Genomic DNA, 16,320 nt, shown 5'->3' with positions numbered 1-16,320 from the left:
CCGTTCCAACAGCTCCATCTCCTCCTTATGTTGAGGATTCCAGAACTGGACATGGGGCTTCAGGTGGGGTCTCATCAGAGTGGAGCAGAAGGGCAGAATCCCCTCCCTCGCCCTGCTGTTCACACTGCTCTGGATGCAGCCCAGGACATGAGTCGTTTCCATGCTGCGAGCACATATTGCCGTCTCATGTCAAGCTTCTCATCAACCAGCACCCTGAGTCCTTCTCGTCAGGGCTGCTCTCAATCACACCGTCTCCCATCCTGTATTGAAACTGTGGATTGCCCTGACTCAGGTGCAGGACCTTGCAGTTGGCCTTATTGAACCTCATGAGGTTCACACGTGCGTGTGATGCAAGGTGTCCCCAGGTGCTCTCCTAAACCACTGTCCATTTTGAGATGGATCTGGAGGGTAGGAAGGCTTGCTCTGGTTCGCTGCACAGGATGGTTGCTCAGCGGTCACTGCCGTGTGTCATCAGTAGGGTTGACCCGAGCTCAGGTGGCTTGTGCATGGTACCAGCTCTGGTGCTGTCTTGGGTCTCTCTAGTAGGTGCTTTAGTGGATGTGGGGATGGAGGAGGAAGCACAACCCCCTCCACCTCGTGGGACTGGAGGAGGCGTTGCAACTGCCTGTGTTGTACAGAGAGGGGTATAACTTTCCAACAGCTGCCGACTGCTGTGATTTGAGGCACTCACAGGGTAGAAGTAGTTCAGAGAATGAGTCAACAAACTCCTTGAGTGATAAATGTTGCCGCTTGGGCAGTCGGAAGAGTGTGGAACATCCAGTGGATCTCAAGCTCCAGTTCCAACAGGGAATAATAAACTGGCACTGAAGGCTGAGGATGCCTAGATCGCTCTGGGCTGGCAGAGTTTGTTTGGTTTTCTTATTTCTCTCTCACATGGTTTTCTTTTGGTGCTCTAATGCAGGTCCTGGGTGGCTGAGCTGGTGCAGGAGAGGCAGAACAAGCTTTGCTTTATAGTTGGAGCTCTTGTGGGTTTGGTCTCTGGGTTGGAGCAGCACCCTGGAGGCAGTGCTTCTGCTGCTTGCTGCTGCCTACAGTTGTTGTTTGAGGTACCTTGTAGCCCTGAGATGTATTTAGGGAAGCATTATCCTGAAGGTGAAGGCTTTGTGTGGAAGCTGGGTGAGTATTGACTGCGGCAGCCATAAATCCTTAATTTGTCCTGCACTGCTTTGGAGCTGACGCTGCATCCCCTGCTGCCGGGAGGTTCCACACAGAGTCCTGGGTTCATAGAGTCACAGAATCATAGGATGTTCTGAGTTCTACAAGGATCATCGAGTCCAATTCCTGCCCCTGCACAGGACACCCCAACATTCACACCGTGGGACTGAGGGCATTGGCCACATGGTTCTGCAATATTGTTCGGTTTGGGGCCGTGACTGCTTCCCTGGGAGCTGTTCCCGTGCTCCACCAGCCTCTGGGGGAAGAACCTTTTCCTCATGTCCAACCTAACCCTCCCCTGGCACATCTTCCTGCCATTCCCTTGGATCCAGAGAGAAGAGATTGATGCCTGCTCCTCCTCTTCCTCTTGTGAGGAACCTGCAGAGAGTGATGAGGTCTCCCCTCAGTCTTGGCTTCTCCAGGCTGAACAGACCCAGTGACTTCAGTCACCCCTCACATGGCTTCCCCTCAAACCCCTTCCTGCTGATTGCAGCTCAGATTTGGGATCATCCACTTCATTCCCCCCTTGACTATCCTGTGCTTTTCAGTAGCTTTGCTAGTGTGGCAGAGCCTGTGTGCACTGGCAGAGCTGAGCTTGGAGCCAGCTCAGGTGGAGATCTGAAATGCAAAGCTCAGTGCAGATCCCACCTAAACAGTAGGTGAGTCCCTTCCATAGGTCTGAAACTCATCCTTTATGCTGGAGGCTGTTTTTGTGCTCTTCAGAGCCTGTTCAAGAAACCAGCAGAGCAGATGTACGTGCTTTCCTTGACTACCTTTGCGAGACCCTAAATAGCCAGCAGAGCAGTGACTCCGTGGTGTGAAGGAGCTCGGTACAGACCAGGGTTAACGAGTTTGCTTGTGGGTTGATGTTTGAGGGCAGTGGCACTTGGAGCTGGATACTGGATTGCACACTGTGGCTTTTCATAGAATCACAGAACAGTTTTGGTTTGAAAAGACCTTTAAGATCATTGAGTCCAACCATTAATCCAGCCCTGTGAAGTCTGCCACCAGAGCATGTCCTGATGTAATCTACTCATCTTTCAAACCCCTCCAGAGATGGTGACTCAGCCCCCTTCCTAGGCAGCCTGGTCCAATGCTTGACAACCCTTGCAGTAAAGAAATTCCTCCTGATAGCCAACCTAAATCGCCCCCAGTGTGTCTTCCATTTCCCCTTGTCCTGTCACTGGCTACCAGGGAGCAGAGTCCAGCACCCACCTCCCCACAACCGCCTTTCCGGGAGCTGCAGAGTGCGATGAGTTCTCCCCTCAGCCTCCTCTTCTCCAGGCTAAACAGCCCCAGGTCCCTCAGCTGCTCCCAGAACCCCTGTTCTCCAGCCCCTTCCCCGGCTCTGTTCCCTTCTCCAGATGTGCTCCAGCCCCTCTATGTCCTTTTTGGAGTGAGGGGCCCAGAACTGAACCCAGGATTTGAGGTGTGGCCTCACCAGCAACGAGTCCAGGGGGACAATCCTGTCCCTGCTCCTGCTGGCCACCCCATGGCTGATCCAAGCCAGGTGCTGTTGGGCCTTCTTGGCCACCTGGGCCACTGCTGGCTCGCGTTCAGCCACTGTCGACCAATACCCTCGGGTTCTTCTCCTCCAGGCAGCTTTCCATCTGCTCCTCTCTGAGCCTTTTACCTCCAGTGCTGTGTTTGTTTGTTCAAGGTAATGCTGAATTGTGTGGCCAGCTGCGAGAGCTGCTTCGAAAGCAAACCAAGAGCCGTCTCTTACAGGAAACAGGCTGAGCTGTGTCGCTGTAACTAATTTTAGCCTTGACATCATCCCATGGATATCTGGAATGCATCGGGATTGCGTAATCCAGCAGGGCTTCCTGTGAAAGAACAAATTTATAAAAGGCTTTGAGCGATAACTCCCAGGGCTTAAACTTCTTGTGCTTTCAGCCGTGGCCAAAGCTGTTTTGGGTTGGGTTCCCTTTGAAATTCCAGCTGATGGCTCCACAGTGCCGGAAGTGTGAACCCACGCATTGGCTACCCGCTGTAATTTTGTAAACTTTGGAGGCTGGGGCGGTGCCTGGAGCTGCTGAGATGCAGTTTGAGTGGGTGACTCGTTTCCTTCTCTCGTGGGCATTAAACTGGAGGCGGAAGGTTGAGGACTCTCCCTGGGGAGCTGGGTGCAAATGCTTTCTTTGAACAGCGGAGTAAGAGGAAGCGAGAGTGTTTGGGTGGTGAAAATACGAGTGAGCTTCATCTTCTCTTTCCAAGAAGCTGCTCTGTGGTGGGGTGGATGTGGCTTCTTGTGTCAGTCTTCCCCTGCAGTGTGGTTGTATCATAGAATCATGGAGCAGTTTGGGTTGGACGGGACCTCAAAGCCCATTGAGTTCCAACTCCTGCCATGGGCAGGGACACCTCCCGTTGTATCAGGCTGCCCAAGGCCCTTCCAACCTGGCCTTGAACACCTCCAGGGATGGGGCAGCCACCACTTCTTTGGGCAACCTGTTCCAGGGCCTCCCCACCCTCATGGTGAAGAAATTCCTCCTTATGTCCAGTCTAAATCTGCCCCTCTCCAGTTTATCCCCATTGCCCCTCGTCCTGTTACTCCAGGCCTTTGTAAACAGCCCCTCCCCAGCTTTCTTGTAGCCCCTTCAGGTACTGGGAGGTCGCTCTAAGGTCTCCTTGGAGCCTTCTGTTCTGCAGGCAGGACAACCCCAACTCTCTCAGCCTGTTGAAAGGCTCCTCAAAGAAGCTCCATAAAGTGTGGAGTGATGCTGATACTGGATCACACTCTTGTTTTCTGCTTAACTGGCAGGAACATTTATGCTGTGATGACCGGAGCTGCAAGCTGAGATCATGTTTTGAGCTTTGGGCAAGAGTCTCCCTCAGGTGGCACCAGGAGAGCTCTGACCCTGGCCCATGCTGCTGCATGGAGCCGGCTGCTGCTGGTGGTGGATGTGCTGAGAGCAGGCACTGAAGACCTTTCTTTTCTTTAAGTCCGACCCTTTCACAGGGACAGGAATATTAATGATAACTAATTGAGCACTGCTTAATTGCTGCAGAAAGCATAGAAAAGCAGGTGGTGACCTGCATGAGCATCAGGTGGGGGGCACAGTCTGAAGCATAAGTGGTTTTGTTTTGTCAGTGGTGGAGGTGAGCGAGCAAGCTGGGTCAGAGAAGGCTGACCGAAGAGGTGGGTATTTGCTTTTGCAGCTGGAAAAACTGTTTTGGAGCTTCGGTTCTGTCAGCCCAGGGCTGTGAGGGCTCCGGGGAGAGCAAAGGAGCATGAGCTCCACAGTATCACATTGCACATGCGCACCTGGATGGAGGTCAGGCAAGGGAAGCACACCCAGAGGTGGCTGAAGAACCTCTTGAATGAGGGAATTGCAGGTATTCACTGAAGCTTCCCAGTACTCTCCAGGGAGCTGCCTTGGGATACAAATCCCAACTCCTCAGCTGTCCAGCTGTTGGACATCTGTGGACACTGCTGCTGTGTAACTAGCTGGCTCTTGTCAGAGGGAAGCTCTTCTGATGCAGAGGATGCTGTGGTTCTTCCAGTTTTTGCTGAGCTTTCACCGGTAATACTGTCCGTGTCTTTCTTGCAACTGGCTCTGTGTGATGCGGGAATCGTTCTTAAGCTCCTAGTTTTGGCTTTACAGAGGAAACGAGAACAGGACCGATTTCCCTGACAGCCAGAGGAGGGGACAGAACCATCCCATTCCTCTCTGGAAAAAGGCAGTGGTTTTGTGGTGTGCTCAGCCTGAGCCCTGTCAGTGGCCATGGTGCCGCAAAGCACTTTTAAAGTAGAAATCTCCACAGGTTTTCACCTGATTCCCATTTTCTCTTGAGCTTGGTAAGGACTGTCCAGAGCAAGGGCAAAGCTGGGAGAAGCAGAGAGAGAGCATGCTCTGATGTTTGTGTTCCAAGTGAGGGCTAGCGCAGGTCCCAGTGGTCTCAGCTGAGGATGCGGGGCACTTCCAGTAGCTCTCCATTACTTTAACCCTTCCAGGCTCCAGACGGTGCTGTTGGGAACCTGGCCGCCCCAGCTACCAGTGCCCCTGCTCCTGGCAAGCTGCTGTCTCAGATGGATCTCAGCAAAGCCCAGGCTGGTGCAGAGATGCCTCCCGCCGACCGTGCCACACACCTGACCGCCGCTGCGGCAGCACCTGTAGGTGAGGCACATGGCAGGCACGGGGTGTGGAGGCCGGGTTGGAGCCTCGCTGCCGGGTGTTGCGTGTGGAGTCCCTCTGGGGAAGAGCTGCTGGAATGCTTCTTGGGTTTAAGCCCGTCACTTGTTTTTTTTTGTCCTTCCGTTTATGCTAGGTGTCCCCATGGTTTCTTGGCACAAGGTTTGGCTTAATGCAGCCATTTTGGAGCAGTTGACGAGGAGCAGGATGTTAAACTTGAGCCCAAACACAGAGGGATTATCTGAGTTTGTGTCCCTGGGCCCTGTCGTGCACTTGTGGGACTAAGCACGTTTATTTCCCCTCCCTGGGAAGCGCAGACCCATCCCGTTAGAGCCAAATAAGTATCGTGGAGCTGCTACTCAGCTTCAGGCTTAAAGATAACACTGACATAGAGCAGGGATGTGGCTCGTTGCATCCTCAAAGGCTTCTGGACAGAAGCGCTCGCTGCCAGCTGAGTTGGTGGTTTCATTTTCTTCACTCCAGCTGATTTCTAAGCAAGGGGAGTGGGGAGTCAGCACTCACAGCTGTGCCTGTTTCCCAGGGGGCAAATGAGGCAGCTCTGGAGCGTGTGTGCTTTACCATGCCATTGGCTTTTCTTGCAGGCATTAAACCCAGCCGGCCACTCTCTGCAGAGCCTTGCAATCCGCCCAACTTTAAGGGAGGCACAGAAGCACTGGGCTCAGCTCGTTATGTGTGGTTTATCTTGTTCCTTTTGTTGTTTGTCATAGCCAGTGGGCGAAGTCAGACCTGAGGGAGCTGTGCCTGCTCTTTCTGAAGGTTCTGGCTGGCTTTGCATCCATTGGGGAGGTCCTATGTAGGAAGGCTGCTTGAGCAGCAGGGTAGGCTGGGGTGTTAGCACAGAATTCCAGACGTTTCTCCTAAGTGACAAGGGATAGGATGAGAGGAAATGGCCTGAAGTTTGCACCAAGGGAGGTTTAGATTGGGCATTTCTTCACCGAAAGGGTTCTAGGGCACCGGAATGGCTGCCCAGGGAGGTGGTGGAGTGCCTATCTCTGGAGGGGTTTAAGAGACAGGCAGACGAAGTGCTCAGAGATGGTTCAGTCGTGGACAGGGACGGTTAGACTTGATCTCAAAGGTCTTTTCCAACCAAAATGACTCTTAGTTTCATGGAGCGATCATTGCCGATGTCTCAGCGTCATTGTGTGTCTGTGCCGCTTGCCCAGCCTGTGTGTGGGTGACTGGAGTCGCCTGTTCCCACTGTCCTCTCTGCCTTGCCCCAGGATGGTGGGGTGGTTGGTCCCATCCTGCTTAGACGGTGGGTGGTCAGCCTTCGCTCCATGTCCTCCATGCTCGAGGCGCTTCATTTTGGAGAGTTCCAGGCTGCTCTGGTGGTGTTTGTGGCACGCTGACACCGCGAGGGACACTGTGCCACAGTGTTGGAGTGATCGTTGCTGTGTGCCAGGCTGACCCGGTGCGGCTTGGCATGCTGATTTCCATTCCTTGGTGCTGGCTCCAAAGGGACGAAGCACATTACAGCCTTGGGTGACTGCACGGGCAAACCATGGGCTGCTCCAGGTTGGGGCTTTTCTGGCCAGTGTGGTTTTTAACTACGTGTCTCCAGGCTTTCTCCCATCCCTTGAGCACGTCCAAACCCAGGGATTCATTCCAGTGAAATCTCTCCCCTCTTTCTTTGGGCTGTGGATGCAACTGGGGAGCAGACTTAGATGGGGTAACCACCACAGTGCAACCTCTGCTGTTGCTGTAGAGCGTGGAGGGCTTCCATTTCATAAAGCCTGAAGTCTTTTAGCTGCCTCCTGCGTGGTGATGAAGGTCTCAGCACCCCCAGCGCTGGTGGTGGTACTGAGTTGGAGTTGCCAGAGTTGAGCAAAAGCCTGCCTTTGGCCTGACCACAGGGAGCAGCCTGAGCTCAGTGTGGTCCATGGCAGCTGCACAGGAGGAATGGGGCAAGAGGGAGTAGGTTTGGCTAACGAAGAACCATGATGTCCTGTCCAAATAGGCGGCGGAGAAGATGAGGCAGAGAGAGGCTTCCTTGGGGCCTATGGGCAGTGTAGGAGGGGAGCAGTGCTGCCAGTGCCCTGGTTTGGCTGTTGTGGTTTCCTTGCCCAGGCTGGGACAGCACTGGGGTTTGGGGTCTTGCTCTGCAGAGCGGACAGGGCCAGGTCTTTCTGTTCAGTCCCAACACCCATGACTCTGCTGCTGAGGGAGCCAGGGCGGGTGGGCGCGTCCCCACGGCCACTGACCATGCTCTCCCCTTCTCCGCAGTGACCACCACCAGCCCCATGAAGATGCTCTATGTCATGTCAGACGCCAAGCTGTCTGCGCTTACCAAATCCATGATGGGAGAGGCTACCTCCGCCGCCCTCAAACTGACTGGTATCCAGCCTTCCTCTTCTGCCAGCTCTCCCACTGGCACCATCACCTTTGCCTCCTCCTCGCTGCCCGGCACCCCCAGCGCTCCCGGCAGCCTCCTGCACTCCAAGGTGGGACCTGTCCTGCAGGCCACATCCAAAACTGTCATCCTGTCCTCAACGCTGGCTGCAATGAAGAGTGAGGGACCCCTGGGACACATCAGTGACAAGGTTAGCCTGACCAAGAGAGCAGCAGCCCTTGGCCATGCTCTGGGTGCCATGGAGACCCTGGGGCGGGTTCCCTCCGTGGTGGACAATGGGAGCACTATCATCCACGCCAGAGAGGCTCTGGCCAACAGACACTTGGTGCCACAGGGTGTGCTGCCAGGAGGGGCTGGCACCACGCTTATAACGCTGGGCAGCAGCCTGGCCAACTCCTCCACCATCGCCGTGGCGGGGCCCATGCTCAAACAGAAGCCGTAGGGACCCCTGGACCCCTCGGCTACCACCGGCGCTTTGGGATGAGCTCAGCTGCGAGATGGGAGAGGGAGCAGCCCTGTGTAGGGTCAAGGGACTGGTTTGAGCTGGAACAAACTGGGAGAGGAGGAGCCCCATGGGGATGGGACTGGTTCAGACTAGAGCAAACTGGGACAGGAGCACAGTCATGGGGATGGACTGGTTCAGACTGGAGCAAACTGGGAGAGGTTCAGGCTGGACATCAGGAAAAAAAATTTTCATGGAAAGGGTTCATTGGGCACTGGCAGAGGCTGCCCAGGGAGGGGGTGGAGTCACCTTCCCTGAGGGTGTTTGGAGGACGAGTGGATGGGGTGCTCAGGGACATGGTTTAGTGGCAGATAAGAATGGCTGAACTCAATGATCCAAGAGGTCTTTTCCAACCTGGTGATTCTATGAAACTGGGAGAGAAGGAGCCCCATGGGAATGGGACTGGTTCAGACTGGAGCAAACTGGGAGAGGAGCAGCCCCATGGGGACAGGGGACTGGTTCAGACTGGAGCTAACTGGGGATGGTTTTTTGGTGGTGCTGTTTAATAAAAGGTTTGTTTGTTCTTTGCTGGCTTTGTCGCACATGTCCCTTCCAAAAGCAGCTTTGGTTATGCCTCAGGTGCCTTGTCGAGGGCTGATTTCTCTTGCTGTGAAGGTGTGGAGGGTGCAGCTGTGTGTGGGCAGAGCAGGATTGGTGCTGTGGGTCCTGTGAGCGGCCTGGGCAGCCCCCAGGGCAGCATGATCCCCTCTGCCTTTGTTCCCTCCTCTGGGTGAGAGCGTCAGCTTCTCCTGCTATTGGGAGTGTTTCTGCATAGAATCACGGAATGGTTTGGGTTGGAAGGACCTCAAAGCCCATCCAATTCCACCCCCTGCCATGGGCAGCGACACCTCCCACTGGATCAGGGTTATCCAAACCCCATCCAACCTGGCCTTGAACCCTCCAGGAATGGGGCAGTCACCACTGCTCTGGGCAACCTGGGCCAGGGCCTCACCACCCTCACAGCAAAACATTTCTTCCTAAGATCTCATCTCAATCTCCCCTCTTGCAGCTCAAAACCGTCCCCCTCATCCTGTTCCTGCACTCCCTGATCAAGAGCCCCTCCCCAGCTTTCCTGGAGCCCTTTTCTGTACTGGAAGCTGCTCTAAGGTCTCCTCAGAGCCTTCTCCTCTCCAGGCTGAGCAACCCCAACTCTCTCATCCTGTCCTCCTACAGGAGGTGCTCCAGCCCTTGCATCATCTCCGTGGCCTCCTCTGGACTCTCCAACAGCTCCATGTCCTCCCTGTGCTGAGGAGTCCAGAACTGGATGCAGGGCTCTGCGTCAGATCTCACCAGAGCAACTCCGAGCCTTGACTTAACCTTTACAGCAGTGTTTGCATCATCAGGCAGGGTCGTGCTGAGGGAAGTGGCGGAAGGGCTGACGTGAAGGTGCTGAGATGGTGACGCTGGTTTGCCAGGAGTCAGGATGAGTGTTCCCTCAGGGCTTTGGGGCTTTCACAGGACGGAGCTTAAGGCTTTGATCTTTTTGGGGCTATCAGGGCTGATCCCAAGGCTCCGTCTCTCCTGTGCTGCATCTCCTGAGCCCTTGGTCCTTGCTTTCCGCCAGGGACACACGGTAGGATGCAATATTTGCTGGCTGAGATGATTTTGGGGAGCATGATGCTCAGCGGAGCGAGATGCGTGGTGCTGGGGTGGCTCCGTGCTCCTGCTGAGGGCAGGAGTGTTTCCCAAATCTCCTCTCACTTCCTAATCCCAACGGCTCTTGAGAAGATCCTGGCTTTGGCTCGGCATGGCTTGTTATGGGGAGCCTGAAAACAGGAAAGCAGGAAAGCCACCCTGTTCCCCTGTGGTGGCTGCATTAGCTCAGTGTGAGAGGAGGGAGATGCTGCAAATCCCTTCCTGGGACCCACACGAGCTGCTCCGGATGCTGTTTGGCTTCTTGGGCCCTCTCACAGCCTGGACTTCACACCACGACGATGGTGAGGAGCTGTCTGGGAGATGCTGTGCTTTGCCAGCATCCTGAGCGGGCTTTTCTTCCCTTTCTTCCCATTTCCCTGGGGTTTTGTGAGTAAAACTGGCAAGATTTCCCTTCGCCAGCAATCCGGGTTCAGCCCAGGCAGTGTATCCTGCAGGGAATGATGAGGATGTGAGATGACCTGAGGTTGACTTGGCCCTTGGCGTGAGTTTGCTGCTGGGATGCCACCAAACACAGTACCTTCTCCCCATGCCGAGAGCGATGGTAAAGCAGCTGGGATGAAATTAGGCTCATGGATGCAAGCATGTCTGGCAAAAACAAGGTTCTGCTGCCGCCATGCAGTGTTTTTCAACACCTCAGCTCCATCTTCCAGGCTTGAAGTCCCAGATTCTCTGCTGTGATGAGGCTGAGGCACCCTTAGGAGGTGGCACCTCCAGTGCCCTCGCTGGACGTGGCTCTTTGTGGGAAGACCTGAGGTCCGTGGCCAGTCCTTGCTCACAGCCCGGGGGCAGTGAAGGTCTCTGGGTGCAGCCGGGGAGGTTTTCAGCGCACATAATGTCTTTCTGATGTCCATGCTGGAGGATCCTGGAGTGGCTGGGTCCACGCGTTGGCTCTTCTCCATGAGTCTAACGCTCAGAACATCACAGAGGGACTGGGGCTGCCATTCACCTTTTCCAATTTCTATCCCAAAGCTTTTCCTGTCCATGGATGCAGCAGAAGTGGCCCTTAAAAGCTGACATAGTGCTCCTGGTCCACCTGAAGCCATGACCCTCTCCACGGATGGGCAAGTGCCACCATCCCTCTGCTCTGGCTGCTGTGATGGCTTGTGGTGAGGTGGCCACAACGGTGGGGAATCACAGAATCGCTTGGTTGGAAAAGACCTTTGAGACCATCCAGCCCAACCATCCCTTTCCACGACTAAACCATCCCTGAGCACCATCCACCTCTCTTTTAAACCCCTCTAGGGATGGAGACTCCACCACCTCCTTGGCCAAAATGGGGAGCGGATGGACAAAGGCCTTAGGCCATTTGCCAGAGCCCAATGGGAGCTCCTGGAGGACCAAAGCACCTGGAGGTGTTGCTGGGCTGGTTCACACTTGCCCCCTGCTCCACTGAACAGCTGCAATCCCCCAGAATGGATGCACAAAAGCACCTCCTTCCCTCTGGGATCAGTGCAGCCTCCCAGGTAGGTCTGGAATCACAAACCCTCCCCGGGGCTCCATGCTCAGGATGAGGATCTTCCCAAAAGCCGTGCCCCGATTCCAGAAATCAACAATGCCCCAAACACCGCCAGACTGAGATCAGCCGGCTGTCACGGCTCTTCATAGTGCGAAGCAGTGGTGAGCTGGGCAGGCACCCCACACAGCGGCTACTCACGCAGCCCCAACCACCTGAAAACCCCTCCGCATCCCTGCATAGAGGCAACATGATTTAAACCCAGAATTGCATGGCGTGAGCCAGCGGGGCTGGACCAGAGAGTCACGGAGCATCCCGGGCACGGCTCAGCCTCCGCACCGCACAAAACCACGCAGGGCACGGCCCCTCTAGCAAAACAGAAACCTCCACGACTCATTTTGCTCCCTTTTTTATGAGTGTATGTGTGTGTGTGTATATATATATATATATATATATATATATAATCTCTATCTCTATAACCTTGTGATATTGGTAATTAAGTCACTGGCGTTAACGATGTTGAATACAAACAGCTCTAAGATCAAGAGTAAAAATGGCACCGTTCACATTGTCTCCTCTCAGTCCCCTTTGCAGGCTCCAATGTGGTGATGGGCTCCAGCATGTGCCTCGCTGCTGGCTCAGCCACCACAGCATCCCACCTGGCTCCCTTTTCCGAGACCGATCAGGAGCGGGATGGCAGCGTTACAGCTTGGTGTGGCGATGGAAGGCAGGCGCGTAGGCAGGTTGGCTTTGCCATGTCGCCGCCGGGTAAAGCCCGTGCCGCGGTGAGCTCCTGTAGGATGCTGGGTAGTGCCTGGGGCCAGTCGCCAGCGGCCGGCACAGGTCGGAAGGCTGCATGGAGGTGGCTAACAAAGGGCTGGGGAAAGCTGGGATGATGAAGGGGTTGACGGACAGAGCCGGCGCTGCTGGCACACCTTGGGTTCTGAGGTGTTCCAGTGGGCTCCCAAAGCTCGCCGGGAAGTGCAGCATCGCTCCCTTGTAAACGTCCATGGTTTGCGGCAACGACGTGGTGTAGCCTGGTTTGGCGACCACCGCTTTGGGTTTGGCCAGCCCATGGTGGCCCCCGGGTGAGCTGGTACCCGTGTCCCTGCCGTCGGCCTCCTTGCCAAAGGGGGAGAGGGCACGGAGCTTCACAGCAGGGCGCAAAGGCAATTCCTCGTCCTGGCCACGCTTGCCCCTCGGTGCAGCAGGGGCAAAGGTGGCCCCGGGGGGCACCCAGCAGGCTTTGACGGTGGTGCAGTCACCCACCGGATGGTTCTCCCTGCTCCAGCCCTGTCCCGCTTTGCTCCGCAGGTCTTGGGGCTGCTCCGGCTCCTCGGTTGGCGATGGGAAGGTGGAAGGTGGCTCCAAAAACTCCTTCAAGCTGGAGAAGTACCCCCAGAGGGGGTGGCAGCCGGCGGGCGGCAGTGCCTCGCTGCGGTATGCGTGGAAGGAGCCAGTGAAGACGGTGGGGGCCAGACCCCCATCCTCGGCCTGCGGGCAGGGCTGCCCCTCTTTCACGCCGATGGTGATGGGTCCCACATCGCTCCTGACACCTGGAGCTGAATCCTGAGCTCCTGATGGCTCCAAACTCCTCTGCTCATTGAGGTAGGGGGCGGTGGGCAAACGCGGGAGCTCAGGAATGGGGCCAGCATCGCTCGGCATGCGCTGGCCCTCGGGGCATTTGAGGCTGTGCAAGGACTCTGCCTTGCTCACCTGGGCCAGCAGCTTCTTCTTGGCCAGCGGAGACATGATGGGGTGGTTGCCTTTGGAGTAGAAGCTGGAGAAAAGGCGCGTGTAGGTTTCGGTGTGGGTCCTGCAGGGGCCAGGACCCTCCCCTGAGGGGCTCGGGGTTGGGACCACAGGGCTGGAACATCCATCTGCCACCAGGGTGTCCCTTGTGTCCTCTGTGGTGGTCGCCACCTCTGGCTTCACCTTGTCTGGAGGCATCTGCAAGCAAAGGTGATGTGGGGCACGGGTGATGGGCTCTGCTGGGGTCCCAGCTCCCCTAGACCCTTCAAGACCTCCATTCCCCTCTTTTCCCAGCCAGCCCCATCCCTCCTGGCTCTTCCCAGCCCCACAATGGGTTCCTCCCAGGGAGGAACAGATGGGGCTGCCGTGGGGTTACGGGGTTGCTCTCAAACTCGAGCCACACCTGCTCCTGGCCCTTCTTCTTGGCCCTCTTGCTCTTCTCGCCCGTCTCAGCGCACTTGGAGACCTTGTACTGCTTGCGGGGCTTGCTGGGGGGCAGGGGTTTGTCCTCCTCCCCCTTGAGATGCCGCACGTACGGGAGGACCAGCCTGCAGGGTGGGGTTGGCAGTGAGAACCGGTGCCAAGAGGGGGAAACTGAGGCACAGAGTGGGACCCCCGCCTCCTCCCCTACCTCTCGTAGTGCCGCCGCGTGCACGTGGCTGCGCTGGTGCTGCCAGGGCTGCCCCCCAACTCGTCGTAGACGTTCTTCCAGAGCCGTCGTCCCGTCACCTGCAGCGGGAGGAATGGCTTAGTCCTGGCGACCAAGGGAGGTCCTGGCGCTTGGGGGCCATTGTGGCAACTGAGGGCCATCCTGGCAACCAAGGGGCAGGTCCTGGCACTCAGGGGACATCCTGGCAACCAAGGGGCAGGTCCTGGCACCCAAGGGACATCCTGGCACCCAGGGGCACACCTCCTGGTAACTTGGGGGTGTCTGGGCATCTGGGGACCATCCTGGCAACCAGGGACATGTTCTAGGAACAGGGGGATGTTCTGGCTCCCAGGTGGTGTTCCAGTACTTGGAGGCTGTCCTGGCACCAGGGGACCATCTTGGCACCCAAGGATGATCCCAGCATCCAGGTCACGTACGTGAGGACCATCCTGCCACCCAGGGGCCATCCTGGCACCCATGGGTTGTCCCGGCACCTGGGGACCATCCCACCACCCAAGAACCACCCTAACACCTCAGGTCCATCCACCCACCCACCCATCCATCCATTCATCTATCCATCCCTCACCAGCTCGTAGGCTCCCAGCTTCTCCACGGCTTTGTAGATCTTCCAGAGGTTAACTGGGAATAAAGAGGATGTGGAGGGTCAGGGTGGCCGTGTTGGCCCCCAGCAGCCCCTCCTGGCCCGCGGGGGACACGCACTCTGCTTGAAGCCAAGGTGGGGGATCCTCTCAATGGGCGTGTGCCGGTCCTTCATGAACTGGTAGAGGCTGACAAGGAAGGCTTCCTCCTCCTCTTTCTCACTGCCGCTCGTCTCCTCCACCACCTTCTCCTCCTTGGAGCCATCCTGTGGGATGAGAGCCTCCTGTGGGACACGGAAGAAAGCAAGAGGCGAAACTGAGACAGAGAAACACCCCACAACCCCTCCCCAGTCCTGCTTTGCAACCCGAAGGCATCTAAAAAGCTCTCGCTTCGTTAGCCGGCAGCCTGGGCCGCCGGCCAAGTTGGTCAAAGCGTGCGAGAACACGAGGAACGGCTTCCAGGAAAACAGACGGGCAGAAATTCATCCTCCACAACCCCCCCTGCCGCCACCGCCGCCTTTCTCAGCTAAAAATGTTTCTCGTTTGTTTGTTCTACATTTTCCGGAGTTATAAAACTTGTTGCTATTTTTGGGCAAAGCAGCTGCGCCGCTCCCGGTCCTTTCGGGTTTGGTTTTTGTTGGTTTAATTCTTCTTCTTTCTATTCTTTTTGCCGCCCGTGACAGACGCGGGTTTTAACGGCTCCAACGAGCTCAAGGCTTCGCTTCTTTGGAGCGAAAAAAACACTGGAGGGAGGGGGGAGAAACCAGCGCTTCCAAACCAACCCCCTGTCCATCGGGAGAGAAAATAAGTGGAAAAATGATACGCTGTGAGGGCGGTGGGGCATTTTTAGGGAGAAATTGGGGGTATATTTGGGGTATATTCCCCCCCCATACTGGGAAATCCACCCTCCTCTTCCTCATCTTTGCTTTTCAAGCTGGAAAACTGCCTTCCTCTTCCTCCTCTTTGCTTTCAAAGCCAGGAAACTTGCCTTCCTCTTCCTCCTCTCGACTTTTTCAGCTGCCAAATGTGACTCTCGCTCTTCCTGTCCCCCAAAATCAGGGGGTTCAGCCTCCTTCCTCCCCCCCGAAACAAGCCGGGGTGCAGTGCTCACCGCAGCTTTGGCAGCTGGGGAGTCTTGGGGGTCTTCTTGGTTGTCGTCCATGGGGGTTGAGGAGGTGATTGGGATTTTAGGAGGGGTCCTGCGAGGAGAATTAAAGGGGAGGGGCATGAGACACCCCAAATTTTTCTTTTCCCACACAAAATTTGGGACGATTTCAGCCACGGCGTTGCCCGAATGGCCGATTTAAGTGCCTGGCGGGCAACCCCGTGGCCCGAAGATGCTCCCTAGGTGCCTTCCCCCCAAATTTAGGCCTCCAGACCCCCTTGAACCCCCCCAAAATTCCCCTTTTCTCCCCCATCCCCCACTTTTTTTCTGGGACCCTTTTGGCTACACGGGTGCAAAAGTCATGCCCCGACCTTTTAGGAGTCCGACCATCCCAGGGGACACCCCAATTCCCACCGAACCCCCCTAATTCTCACGCTACCCCGTCTTTTTCCAGCGCCCTCCTGCCCCCCCCCCCCCCCCCAAGCCGCTCCCCGGGTCCCGCTCACCCGCGGCCTCCGCGCCATGTGACTGCGCCTCGCGGGGCCACGCCCCCTTCCGACCATTGGCCGAGAGACCACGCCCACTCCGTTCTGATTGGCTGCGCCCCCACGCCCCCGCCGATCATTGGCCAGTGGCCCCGCCTCTCTCTTCTCTGATTGGCTGCGTCTCCACAGGCCGCCTCTCGCCCCGCCCCTCCGCGCAGGGTATACTGGGATTTGTAGTCCTCGCTGTGCGGGTCCCCTGGCGCGGGGCATGCTGGGATTTGTAGTCCCGCTGTGCAAAGAGGGGGGAAACGCGTGTGCAAGCAGAGGCGTGTGTGTGCACACGCGTGTGTGTGCTCGTCTGCAGGCATGGAGCTCCATGCATGTGCGTGTGGGTTCATTTATTTTGGGGTGCAAGGTGCGCACATGTGGGTAAATGTGT

General features: G+C 56.4%; 2 protein-coding genes across 4 annotated transcripts in view; one reads left to right on the top strand and one right to left on the bottom strand.

Annotated features, from left to right (window-relative positions):
- Positions 1-10,800, top strand: part of KANSL3 (KAT8 regulatory NSL complex subunit 3) — a 34,269-nt gene extending 23,469 nt beyond the window's left edge. Inside the window, 2 exon segments of the mRNA XM_054088840.1 lie at positions 5,132-5,294; positions 7,554-10,800. Of these exon segments, the coding sequence (XP_053944815.1) occupies positions 5,132-5,294; positions 7,554-8,122 (732 nt within the window). The 3' untranslated portion in view covers positions 8,123-10,800.
- A 929-nt stretch (positions 10,801-11,729) lies between these two features.
- On the bottom strand, positions 11,730-15,958 carry ARID5A (AT-rich interaction domain 5A). 3 transcript variants are annotated; one of them, XM_054088838.1, is made up of 7 exons: positions 15,903-15,958; positions 15,280-15,490; positions 14,413-14,575; positions 14,279-14,331; positions 13,675-13,772; positions 13,447-13,591; positions 11,730-13,241 (listed from the first exon to the last, which is right to left on the bottom strand). In XM_054088838.1, the coding sequence occupies exons 2-7, from the start codon at positions 15,451-15,453 to the stop codon at positions 11,994-11,996; spliced, it is 1,881 nt and encodes a 626-aa protein (XP_053944813.1). In that variant the 5' UTR covers positions 15,454-15,490; positions 15,903-15,958; the 3' UTR covers positions 11,730-11,993. The 3 variants fall into 3 exon arrangements, with proteins under 3 accessions (XP_053944813.1, XP_053944812.1, XP_053944814.1); XM_054088837.1 differs by lacking the exon at positions 15,903-15,958 and having other exon boundaries at positions 15,280-15,650; XM_054088839.1 differs by lacking the exon at positions 15,903-15,958 and having other exon boundaries at positions 15,403-15,650.
- Positions 15,959-16,320: the final 362 nt, after the last annotated feature.

This window comes from Cuculus canorus, chromosome 26 (genome assembly GCF_017976375.1).
Source record: "Cuculus canorus isolate bCucCan1 chromosome 26, bCucCan1.pri, whole genome shotgun sequence".
Classification (NCBI taxonomy): Eukaryota; Metazoa; Chordata; class Aves; order Cuculiformes; family Cuculidae; genus Cuculus; species Cuculus canorus.
This window is presented reverse-complemented; position numbering and strand designations above follow the sequence as displayed.

Bases quoted from the DNA above. Each gene is read 5' to 3' on its own strand.
- ARID5A (XM_054088837.1), bottom strand. From the start codon at position 15,519: ATGCCCCTCCCCTTTAATTCTCCTCGCAGGACCCCTCCTAAAATCCCA. The intron at 14,332-14,412 runs GTGCGTGTCCCC...CTTTATTCCCAG, and splicing joins CCACCTTGGCTTCAAGCAGA to TTAACCTCTGGAAGATCTAC. The intron at 13,242-13,446 runs GTGTGGCTCGAG...CTTTGCTTGCAG, and splicing joins AGAAGAAGGGCCAGGAGCAG to ATGCCTCCAGACAAGGTGAA.